Source organism: Phallusia mammillata, chromosome 7 (genome assembly GCF_965637545.1).
Source record: "Phallusia mammillata chromosome 7, kaPhaMamm4.hap1.1, whole genome shotgun sequence".
NCBI classification, from domain to species: Eukaryota; Metazoa; Chordata; class Ascidiacea; order Phlebobranchia; family Ascidiidae; genus Phallusia; species Phallusia mammillata.
Window position 1 is genome coordinate 22,734,873 of NC_137258.1, and position 15,660 is coordinate 22,750,532.

The 15,660-nt window shown below is 36.7% G+C and overlaps 2 protein-coding genes and 1 long non-coding RNA gene across 3 annotated transcripts; 1 reads left to right on the forward strand and 2 right to left on the reverse strand.

Moving 5' to 3' along the window:
* Nucleotides 1-454: 454 nt before the first annotated feature.
* On the reverse strand, nucleotides 455-6,271 carry LOC145239092 (carbohydrate sulfotransferase 11-like). The gene is made up of 6 exons (XM_080102374.1): nucleotides 6,163-6,271; nucleotides 5,462-5,625; nucleotides 3,388-3,515; nucleotides 2,508-2,714; nucleotides 2,055-2,183; nucleotides 455-1,801 (listed from the first exon to the last, which is right to left on the reverse strand). The coding sequence occupies exons 1-6, from the start codon at nucleotides 6,269-6,271 to the stop codon at nucleotides 1,492-1,494; spliced, it is 1,047 nt and encodes a 348-aa protein (XP_079958500.1). The 3' UTR covers nucleotides 455-1,491.
* Nucleotides 6,272-9,718: 3,447 nt separating this feature from the next.
* LOC145239393 (uncharacterized) lies at nucleotides 9,719-10,001 on the forward strand. The gene is made up of 2 exons (XR_013862298.1): nucleotides 9,719-9,848; nucleotides 9,928-10,001. It is a non-coding gene; the product is annotated as an uncharacterized LOC145239393 (long non-coding RNA).
* A 2,883-nt stretch (nucleotides 10,002-12,884) lies between these two features.
* LOC145239736 (uncharacterized) lies at nucleotides 12,885-14,228 on the reverse strand. The gene is made up of 2 exons (XM_080103130.1): nucleotides 13,946-14,228; nucleotides 12,885-13,263 (listed from the first exon to the last, which is right to left on the reverse strand). Exons 1-2 carry the CDS (start codon nucleotides 14,134-14,136, stop codon nucleotides 12,978-12,980), a joined length of 477 nt encoding a protein of 158 aa, XP_079959256.1. The 5' UTR covers nucleotides 14,137-14,228; the 3' UTR covers nucleotides 12,885-12,977.
* Nucleotides 14,229-15,660: the final 1,432 nt, after the last annotated feature.

Below are 15,660 nucleotides of genomic sequence, written 5' to 3' on the forward strand. Positions count from 1 at the left end.
GTCTAACAGAAGGACAGAAATCTGAACACAGACTTAGCCTATTCTAAAAATTGAAATGAGCTAATTAAAAATCACTGCCAAAAAACTGCAGCTAAGACACAACAAAAATGGCTTAATACATTTGTCTAAACCAGCGGTTCCCAAACTTTTCTAAAAAATTTGCCTGGTGGACCCTTTGCAATTATTTTGATATTTCGCGGCCCTATAAAAATCAAAGAATGCTATAGAAAAAATGCAAAACCACACACTTTTAGTACACTAGTGCAGTCACGATTCTTTTTAATGTAACAACTTTCTAACTTAGTGGTTTTCAAACTTTTTCATCGTTTTTTCAAAACGGTCACTTTGCCATTATTCGAGGACTCGCGGACCTTAAGCCTGAAGGTGTATTTTAGCAATACGAAAGTTGATTTACAGAATTTTAACTTATTAGGTATGCAAAATTATACATAACAACGATCCAAAGACGGTTTGTGACATCACAGACAAGACAGAAAACATTACGATAGTGCGCAAACAATTGCAGTTGTCATGCAACAAAGGTTATCTATTGTATAGTAATGGAGGCAGTGGATCTCTAATTGTACTTTGATTTAAACCTATTCAGTGACACAAATTGACGCCAAATAAGACTCCAGAGGTACGTCAACCTTTTCGCGGACCCCGCAAAATTGCTTCACGGACCCCAAAAGGTCCGCGGACCCCAGTTTGGGAACCGCTGGTCTAAACGAAAGATACATGAAGTATCTAAAGCAAAACTAAAGCAAGAACTGCATCTAACCTACATCTGCCGTAAAATGATTTAGGACCGACCAAAGTTTTACACGTTTTGAGGTGTGTTGAGCATCACACCATATCAACCTAATTATTTCACTTAATGGTTTATGATTTACAATTAGTAGAAGGCTATAAGGTGTAAAATGAAAAGTTTACTGACAGTGCAACCTCTACAACACCACGACAATGCAGTTTGTAAACAATTTTAACTTTGTAAAAAAATTTGACTTTGTAAACAATCTTGACAATTTTCGACCTATTCTAAAAAAATTTAAAGTTTTTTGACTTTTTTTGACGAGTCTAAATATAATCGCCCTAATTATTACAAACCCATAATTATCACTTTAAAGGCGACCAAACTTAAAGCAACACAGTTGACAAACTAAAATAAAAAACAACAAATAAAGTAACAAAAAACTATCTTGCATTTGGGTTTCTATGATCACAGTTTTGGTGTTTTTTTGCTGACAACCGTTGTTTCGTTGTAAAAACAAACACTTGTTGGCAGACAGTGCACACGGTTTCGACCTATTAGGACCAGGTCTAATCCGTGAAGCTGGTGACAAGGCACTAGCTGTACAGGCTAGTGTGGCTACATTGCAGCTCTTCAGTTTGGGGGCAGTAGCAGGCTAAAAACCATGCCCCAACAAATTAGTTGGACACAGTTTGAAGCTTACTTATCATGTAATGTCTCCATGCATTTATACTAAACATTTAATTATAACCCAAAATTGCAAAATCGTCCCCATAAATTTTCTCCAACTGCTGTTTTGTCGAAGAGTCTAAAGTTTTCATTTGTTGTGTGGTTTTCTTGTTGGTCACACGTGAAGGAATCAATTTAAGACTCAACTTTCGTTCTTCAGGCTCGCCCCTCTGCAAATATTCTAAAAGTCTGTTCGAGTCAGTGCTCAGGTCTTCAAACTTGATGACAAAGTCGTAATTCACAGCACAGGGGTTACATAGCGACATTTGAGGGCGCCAGTGTGCATCCATATTCGTCGCTTGTTGTTGGTAGACAACGTATCTAAGATCACAATAAGCGTTACCGAGAATATTGTATTTTTCATCTAGAATATTATGGAGCCAAATGGATATTGTTTTGCTTTTGTTTTTGTGTCGTATGTCAAGTTTATTTTAAACCACCCACAATTAAGACACCAAAAAAGTGAAAAATGATCCGTTAATGTTTCAAACGTTTTGCGACACAACAACTTTATTTTCGCCAACGAAGTATATCCTGGGTTTTTAATTAGATTTGTACTCGGACTTTTTCTTACTTTGCGAACTGCTGAAAGGGGATCTCCCCACTTCGAATAATCTTTACATATTCTGCAACGTCAGTCTTTTCTACATCATTCAACTTTTGATATTCTGGAATATTTTCCAAGTTAAAATCTCTAGAGGTTCTGTGGAGTAAGCGCAACAAGTTAAACAACAAACACCCACAAGTAATTTGCTGACAAAAAACAAAGTGTACAACATTTTGAACGTTTCTACCTGTGGCATAATAAACAATGTTTACATTATAGCGGCATTTTACGGAACGATATGCCCATTATTAATATGTCAACAGGTATTAAAGAAAAATCTATTTCCTTATACCCTTGAATGCATGATGTTCTCATAAAATGTTGAATCATATTGTTCTTTTTGAACCAATTAGTTTAAACCTTATTTTTGTCTGACCTGGTTTGGGAGCAAAATCACACTGATTAAGACCAACTACTTACAATTTGTTGTTGACTGGAACCCCGTGCATGTGATTTTTAGCCTGATTAATAGCGATCCTTCTGCCGAAGTTCATCTTGTACGTCACACCTCGGTCTCTGGAAGTGAATTTGCTGTCGTGTGCTGACACCAAGCGGTCAAAGGGATGCCGCATCGCAAAGAAAGTTGTATAAGTTGAAAGACGTTTCATCGCCTCTGAGATGTTTAAACTTGAAAATAATAATTTAAGATCAACACAAATTCATAACTGGTATCAACCCAGATGTGTTCAAGCCAGTGGTGGGATTCAGCCGGTTCGCACCGGTTCTATAGAACCGTCTCGCGAAATTTTATGAGATCAGCGAACCGGTTAGCATTACTGGTTACTGACAATGTACTTCTTGTAACAGAACCGGCTGAAAAATATGACTTTTGTGATAGAATCGGCAGACAAAAATTGAGTCCCACCACTGGTTCAAGCATACCAGCGATCACAGCACACTCATACATAAATCATTGTACGCAGGGTAAATTGTAGACGTTTTACTGAATCAAGCCTTTAGTAGGCCTGGCGTACTATGATTTGAAAAACAATTTAAAATAGAAGATGGGTGATTTTTTTATAACAATATGTTATGATCTAAAACATAATTCTAGTAGGGCCATGCATGAAAAAACGTAGAAGCTTTGCAAGTTTTGTTGATCATTGCTTGCCAATGTTATAAAATCATCAAACTGGTCGTTTTTAAACGTGTTTTGTTGTAAATGTTTCCATTAATGCATACAAGGACCACTTTGATCCAAATGCAACCACAGTTTCAACGCTTTGCTTAAAAAATGTTAAACATGTCAAATGCAACGCTGATATTAATACGTGAGCCGAAATATAACTTCCACTGGTACCTGGCCAGCGTGGGCAAATTTCCCCGGTTCAATATGGTTATAGATTGATTAACGTGGCGAAGTTCCTCTTTTGTTTTGACTTTTCCTAGCAGGAACCAAACAAATTTTCGCCATGTGGTAGAGGCAGCCTGGCGAAATAACCAGTTTTAATTCATGAGATAAAGTCACCAACCAAATACAGACGAATCCGGTTAATCACATCATCGATTTGCCAAGGGCATTTGATGCGATTAACCGGATTATGCGATAATCCGGTTGCTATGTAAACAGTACACGCCGTTAACAAAAGTGCTCATTTTCACTTTCCCAGCTAAAACAAAGTTGCAGTGACGCTCAACTATGGCAACGGAGCAGTATTTTCTCTCTTGTTGCCGAGAAATAAAAAAAAGTACTCTTAAGTCAAAATACATGACGTCATGCTTTCCTAACTGTCGTGGCTATGGTGCAATCGCCCAAGCGTGTTGAAGAAACAGTAGAAACGCACACACACTCTTTAATTAGCGCACACGCCACAGTTCGCTTGACTTGTGCTTTCTCTTGCAGTCAGGTTTATTTGAAAAGATATGTTACATCGCATCGTAGCCAAGGGGCCCAACATTTAAATTTGGAACTTCCCTATGACGACGGTTTATGACGTTTTAGTTTTGTTTTGGGTAGTTTCCCTCATAATTGTGCTAGGCCTCTCGCTTAATATGCACGTAAAATGGCCTGTTGTTTCTGACCTATTTCGTTTTCCACTTCAAACAAACGCGTTAAACGGCAAAGTGCTAGGTGCATATTTGTAACCAAGCCCAAACCCGAAGGTACACGATTGAAACCATGTCAAACTTTTATAACCCGTTAACCAATTGACAAAACGAATAATTGATTTTAACAAACCTAGACTCGGAATGTGGCGCTACTTTCTAGCTTACTCAGCAAAACTGCAGCTGCAAAATTACCGTGACTGTCACGTGATCAACGTGTGATATGGCAATCATTGGCACGTTACCAACTACGTGAATCTAAACAACATAGTGTGATTACTTGCGATCTTACATTTTTTACAACCATTACGGTGTTTGGCGGGTCATCAACAATATAACAGAAAACTTTTTTAACCATTTGTTTTACATTTAACACTGTTTAAATTTCAATACAGTTCAATACTTCGAATTTGGTGCAGTTCGCACTCAGTAAGAAATTACAGTCAGCGTCTTTGCTGGAACACCAGTTTCGTAATTTTAACACGTTGAACTCTTTATTTAAACGCTTGTTATATCACTATTGGCGATTAGATAATCCAACAAAAAAGGACCAATGTGCACGGCTTTGAGATAACGATTACTAGTTATCGCACAGCGGTAAACTGAACGCCGATTTAATCTCCTAATAACTTTTCAAAAATATTTTATGGTTGAGACGTGTCATTTTCAACGTTGAAATTAGATGCGTTATTTGTGTAGAATACAAATATGCATCTGCGTCTTTTTACGTACATTACCCTCGGAGTATTTTACTATCATATCGTCGTTTTTTATTCGAAAAACGTGGTCTGTTCGACTTTCTCACAGAGTTTATCAATCCGGTTAACCGCATGTTTCGTTGAAAATCGATGCGAATATCCGGTTTATGCGATAAACCGGTATGCGATTAACCGGACGATTTTCTCAACAAACGATGGGCGACGGTTTGGGATTTTTAATTGTGATGCAATTAAACGGATTATGCGATTAACCGGATTCGTCTGTATCAGCAAATTGTGGCACAGAAATCATAAAGTTAACTTTTAACATCGAATAAATTCAGCAAAGAATTTTTTAAACCCTAATGTTGGTCAGTTGTTGCCAAAGGGGGCAAGCAACCAAATGATAAATTTGACATTTTTGGGGTAAATATAAGTAATCAAAACTTATAGGTGAGCGGGGTTGGAGTCGTAGAAAAACGTAAAGATTAGCTTTATCCTTGAAACTCACCAACTGCAAACGAAAAGAAGAACGCATTGAAAAACTTTATCATTAGCTATTGACGTTTTAAACAAAAACAAACAAAAAAGCAAGGGCGATTGGTTGAATGTGTAAGCTTCGCTTTGTACCTTGGGTACCTCACACATCACAAACTTATGCTTATCGTCGTAAATCATCCTCGATAGCTCGATATCGTTGTTCGCATTCGAAAGTTGTCGACATTTTTTCTGCATTGCCTGTTTTCGACCGAGATACGGTTCCCCTTTTGACAGTTCGTGTACAGGCTTGGCTTCTGTAAATATACAGGGAACTGACAAAAAAGCTAAACGGAAGTTTTTGACGCTTTTACAAATACGTTTTTAGAATGTAGTTATGTATTGCTGCATTTGCTCGGACTGTCTCATTTAGCGAGTCTGTTGGTATTTCAAATTTTACAGAGTCTTTGGTCTTCGGGTGGATTCGGACTCGAGTTGAATATACTTGATTCGTGCCTGACTTCACGCTCGGCAACTTTAGTGCCGCATTTTTATCAACATTTTTACGGGCCAGATTCGGGATTCGTTTTTAAAAGTATCGGGTTCTGCGTTGATAATGAAAACACAGAGTGTAAGCTGATTACAGTGAATACTTGTTTGATTTTTTGGTTTTGTTTCCACTACCTACCTGTAAAGTAACAGACTACGAGTACCGGTAAATTGTTTTTAGTTTTCGCTCAAATTAGGCGTTTTAAACTTTTAATGAATACAACAAACAGTATTTCACACTTATTACCGTAAAGGTCTTAGTAAAATAAAAATAAGTAAAATAAAACAATATTTTACAGCCTCACCTAGCAGTTGTCTTTCTTGCGAACTTAATTTTTGCCAAACTACTTTGTACTTGTTGGGTTTCTCTTCAGCTTTAGAAGTTTTATTTGTAGTGCTATCAGTGAATTTCATCTTATTTATATTCATACTTTGGGTCACCGCCTGGCCATTCTTTGTTGGCAAAAAAGATGTACCATTGTGGCAGAACAATAAGTAAATTAATATACACAACACAGTGATCAGAACAGTTTTCAGGACAAACTTTCTGATTGAACGAGGCATCCGAATCATTTTGTCAGAGGCTAGATGCAGAAAACAAAACTAATTGTCAGTTGTAGATAAGATAAATTGAAAACATGTTTTTGCTAGCACTTTTTGCAATTTATGTAGACTTAAAAGGGGACTAACACTTTTAAACATTGATACAGTACTAGAATGTTTCTTGACCTAAACTGTACTTGGTTTTGAAGCAGAAAATCAACTTCAACTGTGTATGAATTATTGCCCTGTTCAGTTGTTGTTTGTTTGAATAATTATTCAAGTTAAATACAGTATGCTATGGAAAGATCCTTGCTTTGGAAACCTTTGTATAGCCACTAACTCAATTTGTTTGTATTAGAGCCACTGAAACTAAATTTTACAGCAAAATTCGTCTTCCTCTAACCCAGTGGTTCTCTACCAGTGGGCCATGGCCCACTGGTGGGCCATGGAAGTATTTTGATTGGGCCACAGACCAATAAAATAGAAAGCTTTTTTAAGAATTTACTTTCATTTGTGTCACTACACTCAATTTTACAAGAATAATGGCTTGGGGAGGAATTGAGAAGGAATGTTTTTGTTTTGTTTTTTGTTCTGAACCTATTTTATAGTTGATTTCTTTCTATCTTAAAAATTTACTGGGCCACAGAATTTTTTTGCAATGAAAGTGGGCCACGAAAGAAAAAAGGTTGAGAACCACTGCTCTAACCTCACGCACATACACATTTTACGCGTTGTTAGTGTAGTGTACTATAGTTAAACTTTAGCAGGACAGCAAACTTTGACTAATATCACATAACATGTACAAAGTCATATTGAAACAGCAACCTCCAACTACTGAACCTGATCCGCTACTGATGGCTGGGCAAGCGAAACGGATTGAGACAAAGCATTACATTATCGGGGTTGTGCACAAACCTTGTTGAAAGACAATATCACGACTAGTCAGTCATTAACATATCATGGCGCAGATTGTTAGTGGCAAAATGTATCCGTATAGTTAAAATTCTTTGCAAACCTGTATGAGCAACATTTGTTTTAAATGCATTACATCGTGTGTGAAGAAATTAAGGACGCAAAGCATTGTTAGGTCAAAAAAAAAACCTTTGTTAGACGAAACAATTGGCGACAACGTTTCCAACTGTATAAATCCAAATTATGATTTCTATGTCTCTGTTGATTGAAAAAAACACGTTTGAGTCACGTGGTGGGTTAAACAAAGCTTATCTTTTAATGACTTTTATAATAACTTATTAAAACGCGCTTCTAACAACATCAAATCAGACAAGCTCTTTCTATATTTAGAGCAGGGCGTTCAACTATTGATTGTTACTAGTGATGTATCGAATCGGCTAAATTTCGATTCGGCAGGATCAACCGAATCATTTATGACGTCACGCTCAGTCGTACGTTACGTGTTTGACATGAAAACATAAGTTTATCTACCAGGCAAATAGTGCAAAATGGTTGTGTTTCTTTATCATTTCAGTTTTGTGGGGTTTAAAATTGCCTCAAGCATAATTGCCAACCTGCCAATGAATTGCTGATGTTTTGTCTGCTGTGGGAAAAACGATAATGTCTTAAAAAATATATCACTTTACGCGATTTTCGTTACGGTGTAGTTTGAAAGATTGCGCAGTACCTTACTAAGCAGAAAAGTCACAGTTAACGCTTTGAAAGTGTGTTTGTAAAAGATTCGGTTTCGGTCAAATCGCAACAAATTATTCGCCTGAAACCGAATCTTTGCGAAAATGGCCGATTCGGCTGAATAAATTCGGCAAACCGAATATTCGGTACATCTCTAGTTGTTACTGAGTCGCACGATAATGTAACTGCGTTACGAGAATATAGGAATGACACAACTGGCTTTTAAACACGCGAATGTTGACAGTCAGGGGGCAAATACTGTTCACTCAATGAATTCTCAGTTTGTTTTCTAGTGTATTTTTAATCTATGACGACTTTTTATGTTTTGAATCAGACAAACAAGTGACTTCGAGACAAAAACAGAGGCGCCAGAGTCACATAATGGCGTCACTTAACTATGTGGTCTTCTTCAGAAAAGAAATAACGAAATAGTGTTTGTTAAAACAAAATTGCAAAGTAATTGTACTCGGTACAAAGTAAAGCATGTACCGTTTCATAAACCGCCAACTTGTTTACAAACTGTAAACGAAAAAATGCAAACCAACAAACGAGTAGTAACTTAGAATTCAAACTACCTCGGCAAAATTGAGCATGGCACATTGAGGCGCACTGGTTAAGTCTGGGCCCCTTGAAAAACCTGACGGTATTTTTCGGTATTTCGGTCTTAACAAAACAACATCTCTTTGTGTTCTTTACAACTATTATAAGCGAAAAAAAAGAAAGAAAGTTGCAACACACAAGAACCATTGTCGGTAGTTGTTACGTCACATAACGTTGTTCAATGATGGTTAAACGTATGTAAATTGTAGGAGCTTCAATTTTTATTATAGCTTAACGCCGCGAAATTTTTAGCAATTGTTTCATGTCATATGTCCAGAACGAAATACCAGAATAAAAAATAACGGTATTTCGTTCCGTTCCGGTATTTTGAATATTTTTTATTTCAGTATTTCGTTCCGGTATTTAAGCCAAAAATTATTTATTTTGTATTTTGAATATATACAGTAAACTTAAGCACTGTCAAAGCAGTTTAATCGAAAACTATTGGACCAACTGAAACTTTGATGCATTTCTAATGATAAATGACTGCATGATTTCATAAATTTGCTCATTAAAGTTGCGACACTAAATTACTAATCAACACAGCTCCAAAATTTGGACACATAAAAAGAAATGCCTGTAAGTTTTAAATGTCAGACATAGAAATTACTGGAAACGTTGTGAACTTTCAAACAAACTCCACAGGCAGAAATTAAAAAGTGCCGAAACTAATTGTTACGTCACAAGCGCAGGTTTGTTTCAAGCAGGAATGCTGTGCTGTGAAGTTTAGGTTTGTAATGGACGACGAAAAATTGATTTGAGGTATTTGTTTAACTCGTACTGAAGGATTTTAGCATTTTTAAGTTTGTTTTCGTTTACAGGTTCTTCGTTAGCTATTATTATTTATCGATGTTTTGTGCAGTAGACAGTTTATGGCGAAAGAAATGAAAACAAAACAACTTATAATAGGTTTGTTGGCTGCCCCTTGGTATACAAAAGCTTGTTTGTAGTACATACATTTTATTGTAGATGTTTTAACATTCGGAGTTATCAATAGTAAACTCATTTTTTTAATGATTAGGATAAAAAGTTGTGTTTTCATAAAAACTTAGTATACTAGATTTATGCAGCTGACTTGCTCCAATGATAAAAAAGAGTCATTTGGAAACAATTATGGAGTGAAACAATACAATGCTACTCACTTTTGTAACAAAACGAAATTGAAATTGTCGTGATGCTGTATGTACATTTCTGTTGTAAACAGGTATGTTTTATTAAATAGTCCATGAATTGTGTGCTATACATAATGTTTGAACTATAATTGGTTGTTCTACTATTTTTAGGGTGATATTTTGTCAACTGGCTTTACAGCTTGACATTTTCAACCTATTGACAAATTTTGGACCCATTTTAAAAAGACATTTGCAATGAATTAAAAGGAGACACAACACAAAGACAAAGGATGGCATAAAGGTAAATATACTATTAGGTTTTTGCTACACAAAGAATTATTGTCAAGTTGCAAATTGGAGTGGTGAAAAGTTTTCTGTTGCATTGCATTCATCTTCTTGTGTAGCGATCAAGCAATAACAAAGATATTATATTGGTAGCGGTATATGTAGTAGAGATACAGAATGTGTACTTTGTGAAAAAATAAAGTTTCCTCCAGTAAAAGTAACTGCTGACGGCAAGTACAGTTCGCCCTTGGAAGCGCTGCACGTATTTTGACTTGGAAGAAGAATCTGCAAAGAATTTACAAAGCCCCAATAACTGAAGTTAAGTGGAGTGTTAAGTAGCAAGTATGCCTGAAGGCAATGACCTTGTCTAACGAAGTTACTGAGCATCAAAAAGTTGATAGCAGATTTCCGCCAACAATGCACGGGAAAATTGCTATTATCTTGATACTGATGCTTCATAAAAAGGTCTTTGACGTATAAACGTAATGTATTTGAACTAACTTGGTAATGATGTTTTAACCATGCAAAACAAAGTGTCAATTTTTTATGTAATGCTGTTCTATTTTTTTTAAGAGATTATATTGCAGCTTGATTTTTTTGACCTTATTGTCAATTTTGGTCTTATATTTAAAAGAAAAATATGCAACAAACTGAAACGAGACACAGTACAAAAATAAAGGTGTAGTATTAGTACATGCACAAACAAGTTCGTTGTAAAGTTGAAAATTGGATCAAAGAAAAGTTTCCTGCTGTGTTCCATCTATTGTTGCAACTTGTGGAAAAATAAAGTGCCCCATAATAGCTGCTGACAGCAAGTGCCCAACGCAGCAATGCACGGATTAGACCAGGAAGAAAGGTGTTTGCAAACACCCATAACTGAAGTCGGGTAAAGTATGGAACTAGTAAACGATGCCACAACGCAATGGCTAGTTGAAACGTAGAAGCCGTACCATAAAACAGTGGTCAGCAACCGCCGGTCCGCGGCCCGGTACCGGTCCGCGAGGAGTTCGTTACCGGGCCGTATAATTTTTCAGGTTAAATGCTATAAAACATTTTGCCCATGTATCCCGGGCATGATAAACTAATTTAAGCGTTTTTATAGCTACATATTTGTAGTCTTTTGAAGACCGGTCCGCGATAAAATTTTAGTTTCAAAACCGGCCCGCAGTGCAAAAAAGGTTGCCGACCCTTGCCATAAAAGGTAAACGAACCTATTTCTGTCATTGCCGTAAAATGGGGGCGATTTTAGCAAAAAATGAGCCTATTTTGACGATGGGTGCACAACTACGGGTTCGTGTTAAGTTATCCTGGTCGTTTCAGTTGGATGGGCAAGTCCTCAATTTGGTCCCACAGCAGTTATTCATCCTTAAATGATGAATTTTTTTATAATTATGCTAAACAGATAGATAGGTTGCAGACAATTTGATAAAAACAGTACAAAATAGTTAGATATATTTGACAGACAAAGGAAACATCAGTATTTCAATTTCGTTTCCCCTTTACTGCTGTAGCTACGTTCAAAGAAACTCTATTCGCGTGCAGGAAGTCGGATCACATTTATCGTTGTGTGTTGCGAATGCTTGCAATTTTTGTGTGTTTTTGGTTGAGAAAACGCCGACTATTACTTGCGTCGAGTTGCGCTAGCATGGTTGCGGCCTTTATATTTTGCAGACTTTCATTTCGCAAACCATTTTGGATATTTCACAATTAATCAAGCCACAAAGAAGGGAGATTCCCCAAAATAGAACCCAAAAAATGGAAAACCTTGATGAATGTACAACGAAAAACCAGTGTCGTTTTGTGCACGATGCGCTCATTTCCTTGGGTGAGGTAAAAAACGTTTGTGTTGAATGAACGTATTTCCTTTATAGGCTACACGTCGGATTTCACGTCGCATTTTGGTTCGCTTGTCTGTGTTGTATTAGCTGCGTTGAAACACAACGGACTTAACCATTGTGGTATGACTGGTCCCGGTGTCGATCCCGCGAAATATCAGCTGGTTGACGGAATAAAATTGAGAAGAGGTTTCATCATGTATTTGGCGAAGTAACAATTGATTTATGGCGCAAAAAAATGACGGTAAAGGGTGTGTTAAGGTTGAATAACAAACGTCGTTAACAGTTGCGGATGAATGTATTTTTGATATGTCTGTTTAAAATTTCGTCGGTTTGCGGGGAAAAAAAACGAGTGTTGTTGATGTCATGCTGTTTATGTAGTGGGTACGGGCTTCATGAATGTTTCATTTCGCGTAATAGTTCGTATCTAAAGGTTGTTTATGCTGGATTAATACGAAAATCAAATTAAAATGCCTATTGGAACACCTACTAATTAATAACCTAAAATAACTACCAACTATTTTAAAACCCTTGAAAGACACATTGACACTTTAAACATATTTAGTATTTTCGTGTTAGGAAGGTTAAGCTATTGTGTGGTCTGTGATCCAATAATAAAGTTTACGTGTTGCAAGTTCACACTTCATTTGTTTTAAAATGCAAAGGCGCCAAGGGTTCTGAGGGTTGCCATGGACCTTAGAACCTTGGTTTAACAACGGTGACTCTCCATTTAAGATTGCAAGTTTGATTTCAGTTTAATCAAGCAAATAGGCAGAACGGCCTATTTACCCTAAACACCTTTGAAGCAGATAAAAAAACTTTTAATTAAGTCATTAAGGTTTAAATACATATCAAGTTAATGTTAGCCGTTTAAAGCATATAATAGCCTATAATGACGGAGCAAATCATATATATACGAGTTTGAAACCTGAGTACATATATTTATTACAGCAATTAAATATCAACAAAAACAAATAAATAAAAACCAGCCGACACAATAAAAGACACTTTTTGCTTGTGAACTAAATAGATCAAAATCTGAATACATAAATACACAAATCTATAAATATTATACGGTAAATACACCATGTAACTGTTCGGTTAGACATAGCTGTACAAGCCGTCTGCAGCTTTTTTCACAGCAAGCCCATAAAATTTAGTAATGGTTTCACTTTTTTCCGCATCAAGAACCCATGGTCTTTCAGAGCTATTCTTTCCTTCACACATCTTTGGAATACCAGAAAGTTCTCTTTTGACAAAATCATTTGTTGACGCATAATCCATTCTGTCCCTGATTGGAGCTTTCGATCCAAGCCAATAGATGTAAATAAGTTTATGGTATGCAATACCGTTATCCATTTCGCCCCGCATATCCAAAACTGCAAATCTGTGTGAGATAAAAACTTTAACTCAAACTAATCACAGTACGCCAGGCCCAAATCAAACAAAGCTTTAATTTTTTAACTAAACTTTTCCAGGAAGCAAAACTGTAAAAGTAAACACCAGGCAATACTAAATCGCGTAAATTTCAGTTCATTATTAAACCTTGGAACCAGTTTCTGTGTTATTATTGCTCATGCAGTTGTGGCATCGAACAGACTTGTTGAGGCCTGGTATTTCAGTTTGTTACTCCCAACAAACTGAAGTGTTATTAAAGCACCTAGCTTATATGGTAGAACTACTAACACCATAACTCACGCCAGTCTTACATTTAGTAACATTTCTTTAGGTGGCGCAGGAGATGAATTGGCAGCAAAACAGGGGGTAGGGTTAGGAAATGAGTTTTTGAAAATTTTACACTATGAACCAAGTTTTGGAGTTGGTTTTATTAAATTTTGATAATAATACCAAACCCACACCCTAACAGCCCTAACTGTCGGCATTTTTGGAGCAATATATTTTCATAGAAAATTTCGGAAATAGTTTTAAATAGGTATCCATGCAATTATCGGAAGTTTGCAAAATGTACGGCTGCCGTGATCCAATGTCTTGCCAAACACTGATGAAACCTAACAGATGGAAACAGTGCGCATTGTCTGCAGGTTGTCATGTTAAAATTATTATCTTACCTTGAGTTGTTGTCAGCCAAATGAGACACCATTTTCTTAAATGGGTCTTTAATGCTGTTTTCTATGCGTGAAAGAATCTTCACAACGCCTCCGTCCATATGCATGATGAAACCTCTGCAGGTAGATTTTTCTTTAATTTCCAAAAATAACTTCTTTATGGCAGGATCAACTGTGAAAGCGGACATAGACATCTTGATCAGGCTAATTTGTGTTTCACCGCAACTAAAATAACGCAGATATCCGAAATGATTTGCGAAATGAAACCCCGCAAAATATAAAGACCAAACCCATCCTGACGTAAGCAACACTTGTTTTTCTGCATTCAGAAGCAATTTACGAATGCACAACAACATTGCACGCATCCGCAACAGACAACGACGAATGTGATGCTTATTTTTTAATGCCAACCGAGTTCGTTTGAATTACGCAGTAAAAAAAAATACAAACGCAATTAACTTATTATTTTGTGTTTTTCTTTGTGTGTTACCCATCTACCTTGTATCGTCCAAGATTACTGTTGTATATACCTCAAAATGTCTGCAGTTCATCCGCATCGTAGTGTCCAAAATTGCTGTTGTCATTTTTTTGTTTGTGTCATGTCATGTATACAATTGTCTTTTATCCAACTTCATCACAAATGTACTCCCAGCTGCTGAGAAATAATTTAAGGCCCACTTGCAGAACCGTATGTGTCATTTTTTCTTTCGGTCAAACAGTCTTATTAAAGCACATATGCGGTGCACTTGACTGGTACGAAAGCTTAAAAAATAATTGTCCATTAAGTTTCTTATTAGTACCAGACGTGCCTGAAAGGATTTGTGTCAAAACGAAACATTCGGCCGATCTGTAGTACCTTTCCTATAATTAACGTTAATAAATAAAAACTTTGGACAATTTTAGGCAGATCGACCTACAGACAATAATGGGCAATAAGAACTTTGGGCAAATAATAACAGCAATTTTTCACAAATGGTAACAACTTAAGACAAGAGGCAGATGGGTAACGGGCAAAGCAAACAGAAAACAATAAATTCATTGCGTTCGTATTTTTTGTTTTTGCTGCGTTATTGAACGGAACACAGTTGGCATGAGAACACGCGCATCACATTCGTCGTTGTCTGCTGCGGATGCTTGTAATGTTGTTGTGTATTTGGTTAACGGGATGCTGCGTTGGATTCGGTTGCTTTTATAAAATGCTTTGCTTAACGTAGAAAAACGAAAGTTGCGCACGTCAGGATGTGCTATGGGCGTGGCCTTTATTTTGCTATAGGCGTGGCCTTTCAGCCGGCCATTTAGCTAACTTTCGATAAGTGGTACAAAGTGCATGGATACCTATTTAAAACTATTTTCGAAATTAAAAAAATGTATTTCTCAAAAAAATTCTGACAGTTAGGGCTACTAGGGTGAGGGTTTGGTATTATTATCAAAATGTATTAAAACCAAATCCAAAAGTTGGTTCATAGTGTAAAATTTTCAAAGACGTACTTTCCAACTCCTCTCCCTATTTAGCGGCTAATTCAGCTTCTGCGCCACCTAAAAAAATTAGCTAAACGTGTGGCTGACGTGAGTTATGGTGTTTGTAGCTCTACCATATAGGCGATTGCATGTAGTTGCCTTAACGCAGTGGTTCTCAAACTGTGGTACGCGTACGTCTAGTCTAGTGGTACGCCAGAACTTTCCAGGTGGTACGCGAGCAGCTTTCTGTGATACCTAAT

What these genes read in the sequence shown, in the direction of transcription:
- LOC145239736 (XM_080103130.1), bottom strand. Translation starts at nt 14,136, where the DNA reads ATGTCTATGTCCGCTTTCACAGTTGATCCTGCCATAAAGAAGTTATTT. An exon ending in TTGGCTGACAACAACTCAAG is followed by an intron (nt 13,264 to 13,945) that starts GTAAGATAATAA and finishes TATCTCACACAG; the next exon opens with ATTTGCAGTTTTGGATATGC.
- LOC145239092 (XM_080102374.1), bottom strand. Translation starts at nt 6,271, where the DNA reads ATGAAATTCACTGATAGCACTACAAATAAAACTTCTAAAGCTGAAGAG. An exon ending in GCAAGAAAGACAACTGCTAG is followed by an intron (nt 5,626 to 6,162) that starts GTGAGGCTGTAA and finishes GTATATTTACAG; the next exon opens with AAGCCAAGCCTGTACACGAA. An exon ending in CCCTTTCAGCAGTTCGCAAA is followed by an intron (nt 1,802 to 2,054) that starts GTAAGAAAAAGT and finishes TTGTGATCTTAG; the next exon opens with ATACGTTGTCTACCAACAAC.